We start from the raw sequence: 8,103 nt of genomic DNA, 5'->3' as shown, positions 1-8,103 counted from the left end.
AATTTTTTTTTTAAAAAAAAAACATTTTTTTAATTAAAAAAAATTTTAAAAAAAAATTAATATGTGCCACGTGTCGACGTCTGATTGGTCCACGTGTCAGTTTAACGGTCAACTAACGGTCAACTAACGGATGGACTAATTTGGTCACTTATCAAAACCACAGGGACCTCCTGTGATAAAAATGAAACTCCAGGGGGGAAAAAATAAAGTTGTGAAACCCTAGGGACTAATTTAGTATTTAACCCTATTATCTAACTTGTTTTATTTGAATACGATCATAGGTGTGAACGGTGTTCCAAGTTCGAATTATTATAATTATTATAATTTGTTTTTTTTTTTGTTCTGATAAGAACAAGAGATTAGGATACTAATTTCGCCAATTATATGGGCATTTATATATATTTATATATATTTGATGACAAAGAAAGATAACAAGTCTCATCAGAATAATACAACAGTTGTGGTTGGCATCCAAGTAGCTAGTATCTTTTAATTACTACTCTCTACGGATCTATGTACACGTCTATTCCTGTATTTATTTATTTTTTAAAATTTGGTGCAAGTCATTTTCTTGGTGTTGAAATAGAATAAATTATATATGGTGAATTTGTAAATTAGATTAATGTTGAAAAATTTTCCTAGTCAACAAGAGTTACAATTATCTCAACATTTAAAGGGATTTTCTTCAAGAGTTTTAAACATTTTCGGCTATCCGTTTTATTTATTGTGTTTTATTAGTTTCCAATGAATATTTAAATCGTTCTCGAATATTATAAGCATACAACAACGTACGTACGTATAAGACAACTGTTTTGGAGGATGATGTCTCAACAGCAGAATTTTTAAAAAATACAGACAGCCAACCCAAAATATATAATTAATTTTACCTTATTATATATAAATATATTCAGGTCTATTAATTTTACCTTATTATATTGAATTTAATCTAAAAAGAATACATCGGGTACGTAGGTGATTGTTTCTTAAAAAAAAAGGGTTAATAATTTTTTTGATACTTGGGTTTTAAGGTTTTTTAATTTTTCGCCCTAGGTTTTAAAATATGACTAAACTAATACCTCAAAGTTTAAAAAAAATCAAATTACCACCTCCAGTTTAAAAAATTCTATGGGGGGTGGACGGCCATCCCCTTGACCTTTGGGGTGGCTCAAAGGCCGGTCTGGGGGTGGCTAAGGGCCATGGGGATGGTAGAAACCACCCCTAGGGGGTGGTTCGGCCACCTGCATAGAAATTTTTAAATTGGAGGTGATAATTCAGTCTTTTTCAAAATCTGAGGTACTAGATTTGTCTTCTTTTTAAAACCTAGGAGAAAAAAATAAAAACATTAAAACCTAAGTACCAAAAAAGATACTAACCCTAAAAATAAAAAGAGAAAACAATTGTCTATATATGGGTGACGTGAAATCTTGGCACGTAAATTATGAATTTGCCCAAGCTTATGCTAAGAGCAATTTGATCAAGGAATATTATTATACTATCAAGGATTTTGAATCTTGATCATCTCATAGGGCCCACGTCGTTATAACCGTTGGATGAAATAAATGAACACCTTCTAGTTTGTTGAGACATTGTTTTTTTTTTTTTTTTTTTGAGAAATTGTTGAGACATTGTTGGACCTGGGCCAAGGACAATCTTATATTGGTGCTTTTCAAACTTGAGTAGGGCCCGGCCTGCCAAAAAAAAAAAACCAAACGGCCGGTGGCGTGGGTGTTTCTAGTGAATGGGCTCCAGCTCATGCACAGTGAACAATCTACAAATTGTAGGCTACGTACGTATGGATTTATATTTTATATATAGTTGATTTGAGGTTTTAAAATTCGTGATTTTTTTTTTTAAAAAAAAAAATTATATTATATAATAAAATCATGATTTTGCATTTAAAATTGTAGAAACGCACTCTTAAACACTCCTTCCATGATTTATCCTACAAGTGTCGTGTATTTCAATTGTATTAGAACATGTTTGGAATTACGTTTGAAAAATAGAGTTTTTAAGTTAAAAAATATTTTTTTGACAATTTTTTTAGCTTTTAAGACTCTTAAAAGCACTTTCGTTTATTTTACCAAACTGATATATATATATATAGACTTTTTAGTGCGCCCAAATAATCTAGCTCTTAATCTGACTTGTATAATTGCATTTTTGGTTGTTACTAAAAATATAATTTTTAATGATGGTTAAAGGATAAGAAATACATAATATTTAAATTAAATCATTTCCTAATTCAAAATTATTTAGTACTGACAAGTTATTAAAATTGTTTATTTATTTATTTATTATTATTAAGATTATACTGTCAACAGTGAAGATTTATTAATTAGTGTACCACTGTACCTGTTCTAGCTAGTGTTGTGGTTGTATTTTGTTGTTCCGGGACTCTTTTTTCTCTCATACTCTCATATATATAATGTAATTTTATTTTTTTTAGTTTATTGCAATCGAATCTTACCCATACAAAAGAAAAAATAACACCATTTTTTTTTATCCCCAGTAATTACTCCGAAATAAAAATAAAATAAAAACACACCCCCAACACAAGATAATTAAAAAAAAAAAAAAAAAACCCAGAAATATATATATGTGTGTGTGTGAAAATAATAAATACGACTCCAAACGACACCAATAAGGGGTTGAATAGGTGTATGCAAATAATACGCGAAATTAAAAATTAAACAATTATACAACCAAAATATGTAGAACAATAGATCACAGAGACACAAATATTTTGGTTACGAAGAGGAAACCATTTAGAGAACTCTCTAAAATGTAAAACCTCTCCGGGGCAGCCAAACCCAGGAAATCAATCAACTATAAAAGAATAAGGATTACAAGAAGTTCACATTTACAAAACTTTTGCAATTGACACTCTCTTGCATAAGAGAAGCGACCCACTTGACTTCTACCGCAGTAGCCCTTTCCAGAACATCTAGCACAATCCGGTAGACTTCGGTTGTATATGATCTGTGATGAAGACACAACTTTTAACTCTAAGAGAAACTAACCCTAACGCTCAATATCTTAAACCCTCTCTTAGCACATGGAATTCTTATGTTGAATTCCTTACAATTTCGTGCATAACAGCTCTCTATATATAGACTACAAGAAGACTTAGTACTAGTTGAAATGGGAAGAAAAACTAGTTCTAGTTGGAATAGGATTCATCCAAATTTTTTTCCTTATCTTGCGAGACGATTTTGGCATAGCTAACTTTCGAATTTTGAAAATCTTATTTCACAAAGATTTGTATAATTTTGTGTTAACTTTCCAATGCCGCTGGTTTCACCTCAATCCGATTCTTGAGCCGAAAGTTATGGTATGAATACTGATACATGTGCAGGATACGAAATTTAATCAAATCCTATTTTAACTCTAATTAAAGAATTCCGATTTGATTAAACTTAACCATATCATATAGGTCTTCTATTATGATTGGTTAAGCTTAACCACATCTTTTAGGTCTTCTCTTGACATAAGACCTCGTGTATGCACTGCTGACGGGATTGCAGATGAATGTACACTGAATTTGGCAATTCAAAACCCAAAAATATGGTTTTCAGAAAAAATTAAAAAAAAAAAAAAAGAAAAAAAAAAGCTAATTAAGAGGACATGGATCTAGCGCCCTGTGGCGGCATTGTTGTTGGTGTAGGTGGTGACAGCCTTAGAACCCTCAGCATCGGCGTGCTTCCCAAGCTCCCCAGGCAAAACCAGCCTCACCGCCCCTTGGATCTCCCTCGACGTCAGCGTCACTCTCCCCGTGTATTTCGACAGCCTCGCCGCCTCCTCCGCCACCCTCTCGAACATGTCGCTCATCAAATTGTTCAAAAACGTCATTGCTTTCGACGATATCGCCATCCCCGGGTGCACCTGCTTCAACACCCTCAAAACGTACCTCTTGTACCCCTCTCCACCGCCCCGATCTCTTCTCCTCCTCCTCCTCTTCCTCTCTTCCCCTTCTTGCTGCGAGGCGGCGACGGGCGTCTCCTCGTCTCCTGCTTCTTCTTCTTCTGCTGATTTTCCTTCATTTTCTTCAAATGCCGGCGGTTGGTCGGTTGCAGCAACTACTGCCACGAACACAGTTTCTTCCCGCACAACTTTTCTGGTGGTTTTCGCCACCACCTTAGCCGACCGCTTCGGAGCCATTCTTTCCTCCTCTTGTTTCCTGGATTTTCTTTTCCCTCTGAAAACAAACGATATGAAAATGGGGAAGTCATGTGTTCGGGGCTACGACAGATGGACACGTGGAGGACAGGTGTCATTGACAAGCCACGTGGGGGTAAAAAGTAAATATTGGGAAATCTAGAGGTTTCAGGAGGGTGATTCAAGATTCTACTGCTGACATGATGAAGTTAATTTCTACTTTGTTTTTTACCTAGCTGATTAATCTCTTCGTTGAGTGAGCCAATGCCCAGACCAGAAAAAACAAAAAAGGAAAAAACCACCAATATTATTCCTTTCGATCTCTTTTGTTCCCTTCTCACAGTTAATTTTTGTCATGACATGTAAAAGGAAAATACTATGCGTTTTTCTAGTTTTTTTTGGGTGTCTTCTCAACTATGATGTGATTTTTAAAATTATTAATAGATTAAAAGTTAATAATAATAATCTTAAATTCAACGATAATTTTAAAAGTCACATCACAGTTGGAAGGACACTAGAAGAACACCTAACATTTCTCTATGTAAAATAGGAGAAAACAAAATTAACTCAAAGGGATTTGACTTGGTTTGTTTATTAACTAAGAATTGTTCAAAATGCTATAATATATGGGCTCTTATTCATCAAGTTAATTTACTTGCAATACAAATTTTTTAATTTTGATGGGTGAGAATAATATAAATACGTAATTAAATTTAAATATTTGATTACAATTAATCAAATATAAATAATAAGTATTAGGACAAACTTTCACTTATTTGAACTTTTATCGCTTTTATAATTACTTTTTTAAAGTTTAAAAACTCTTAATTTAATATATCAAAAAAAAAAAAAAAACTAACGTAAGGATGACATTATAATTTTTTTTAAATTGAATATTTTAAATTAAGATCTTTTAAACTTTAAAAAAGTTATTACAAAAGTTTAAAAAATTTAAGGGGGTTAAAATGAAATTTTCCTTAAATATTATAATAAAAAAGTAAATCAAACTAATATAGAAAAGAGAAATGGTATATTAATATCTAACACTCCCAAGTCCCAAAAGCTATGTCCCCGATAGGAATAGTGATCAGCTGGCGAGACCCAAAAGTTGCCTAAATCTTTCTGGTGTTTGGTGAGAAGGAAAAGGATCTGAATTGTTAAATTCTTCGGCCCAACCAAAAAGCTACATGTGAACATTGCACGTCCACTTTGCTTAATATATATAGCTTCTTCATTAATTTACCAATAAATAATAATAAAAATAAAAAACCTTTGGACTCCATGAACATTGTGTCTCCATTACTACTTGGAATGATCTAGAATGATGGTTTACTCATTAATTAAGTGAATTACCTCAGTTATAACAAATTGATAAACCGACTTCTCCCTGAACGTAACATTGTGATTAAGAACATGTTTAAGAAATAGAGGTTTTAAGTCGAAAAAAACACTTTTTGGCAAAAGTTTTATTTTTAAGCTTTTCCCAAAAGTGGGTTTTGACAATTTTTAGGTTTTTTGGACCCTTAAAAACGCTTTCAATTTTTTTTACTAAACGAGTATTTTTTTTTTTTCAAACGGACTTTTTAAGTGTTAAACGTATTTTTATGCCCCCAAACGTATAGCAAACAGACCATAAGTACTCTTAGCCGAACTACTTTACTCTCTTGTTCATAATAAGTCCTTTAGTCATATTTTTCATTCAATTTTTGAAAGCGGATTGAGTAATTAATGCTACAAGTCCTTCTCGTGTCCCTCTAAGAATGATGTGGCTCTTAAAATCATCATTGAACTTGTGATTGATCATTATTAGATTTTGATCAAATTGTAATTTTAAGAGCCACATCATTCTTGGAGAGATACAAAAGTGATACAAGAGAAACTTTTAGAATTACTATTGGTTGTTATTTTTTCCACGTCATACCAGACCAATATAAAACATGCCATGTGCATCCAAATTTATGTCACCATGCCACATATACAATTATGTCTAAAATATTTATTTATTTATTTTAAAAAAAATAGAGAGAAAAAGAGAAAAGATGGAGATGAGTTGTGAGGGTGGATGGACGTACATCCACTAGTATTGCCCTAGGTGGTGTGAGTGAGAAATGAGAAATGTTACACTTATCAAATTTTACTATTAAAAATTGGTTTTTAAGTGATATATCATCATCTTATTAGATGATAAAACATTTTTTAAAATAATAAATCTCATAAAATGATGATACAGTATCTGGGAATAAAATTTTAGCATTTTTCAATCTAAATACAAGTGACACATTTTCTCGGTTTGTACATAGAGAAAATGATAGCTAGTAAGTTTTTTTGCAAAATGCTGGATAGAGAATATGACGATAACAGATACAAGCCGAGAGAGAGACATGCCATTTTTATAGATTCGGTTGAAAAACTTTCAACTTAGTTTGGAGAAAAACTCAATTCCTGAAAAAACAATTAAAGTTTAATATAAGTCATATATATATATATATATATATATATATATATACACGAGTAATTATGTTCTATTTTTGTATGACCAATATATATGTTGGAATATATATCTAATTCAATTCCGGCAATAAATTTACCTTTGTTAAAATTACAATATATCATATTTTTATTTTATAATTATCTTAACCAATTTTTAATTCTGTTTAACAATGATTTATGCAATTAATTGATTGAAATTTAGCAGTAATTAGCAAGAAAAGCAGCAGTTACGTACCGTTTCGTTTTGCCGGGAAAAGGTAATTTTAATTTCGTCCAACGGTAAAAAAAAAAAAATTAAAAAAAAATAAAGTAAAGAAAGCCGAATTTTCCGCCCTTCACTGCAGAAAGGAAGTACGGACACTCTCACGGGTTTCCTTCCTAACATCTATTTCTTTGTCTAACGCTGTCGCTTTCTCTCTCTTCTATAGGTCCGAATCCAATAATCCAAAATGTCCCACACGCGCGCGTTGCACACGCTGGCCCTTGGATTAAATAAATTATGCCAGAGACGTGGCACCGGCATCACCGTTCATCCAAGCGGTGGCTAAAACTTACAAGCTTATTTATTGACTTTTTTTAAAAATAAGTAAAATTATTTCCTATATTTTCAGAAGAACAAAATGTCAAAGGAGTAGATTGACAAACGTGCAGGAGAGCAGGTGGTGACAGTTAATTGAGTGTTCGATATTTATTCTAAATCTGCTGTAATTAATTAAGGGCATAGGTCTCTTGGTTTGGGTCATTATCATAGATTCCATTTCTTTTTTTTCCGAAGTTCATGAGATAAATGAGATGAGTTAAAACCTTTTACATCCAAATATCCCTACAGTGGCAGCTTTATGAGGTCCACCTTCATATTTTACCCCATATATATATATAATTGAGTCCCACAGCAATGTTTGTTTTGGAACCACATTCATATTGAATTATACATGAAAACTATATATGATCACCACTTGCATATCTTGTAGGGTCATGTTTAATTTGTTTGGGCATGCTCTGTATATATTTACAACAGGTCCTTATTAGTAACGCTACATATTCATCTCATATCCTGTTCTTACATTATTGAGATGAATCTTTATTAAAAAAGACAAAAATTTAATAATTAATAAGCACTGTCACGTCAATCAAGTGATATAAAAGTATAATGAGAGATGAACATTTAAAATTACTCGGTTCTTACATGAATTTATGGAAAAATCAAATCGAAAAACCTACCAGCTTATAATTTGGCCTGTTCAACCACCGGACGTATGGGAAAGTTTTGGTAAGTTTTGTATGGTACATATATATATATCACGTAACTTGTATATTTTTCCATGATTTTGCCGCCTCAGCAACTTCTGTGGTAGATCCAGCAACTTACAGCAAGCAATAATTAAATTATTTAAACTATGGCATAAATTTCATGAAAATCAAAATAATTCAATTCATACAGAAACATAATTGCAGCAA

The 8,103-nt window shown here is 32.1% G+C and overlaps 1 protein-coding gene across 1 annotated transcript; it reads right to left on the bottom strand.

Moving 5' to 3' along the window:
- Window positions 1-3,535: 3,535 nt before the first annotated feature.
- On the bottom strand, window positions 3,536-4,182 carry LOC132164655 (uncharacterized). Its single transcript, XM_059575198.1, has one exon. It carries the CDS (start codon window positions 4,156-4,158, stop codon window positions 3,631-3,633), a length of 528 nt encoding a protein of 175 aa, XP_059431181.1. The 5' UTR covers window positions 4,159-4,182; the 3' UTR covers window positions 3,536-3,630.
- Between the last annotated feature and the right edge of the window lie 3,921 nt (window positions 4,183-8,103).

The sequence above is a fragment of the Corylus avellana genome, chromosome ca10 (assembly GCF_901000735.1).
Source record: "Corylus avellana chromosome ca10, CavTom2PMs-1.0".
NCBI classification, from domain to species: Eukaryota; Viridiplantae; Streptophyta; class Magnoliopsida; order Fagales; family Betulaceae; genus Corylus; species Corylus avellana.
The sequence above is the reverse complement of the archived record's forward strand: the minus strand, read 5'-3'. Positions and strand labels throughout refer to the sequence as shown.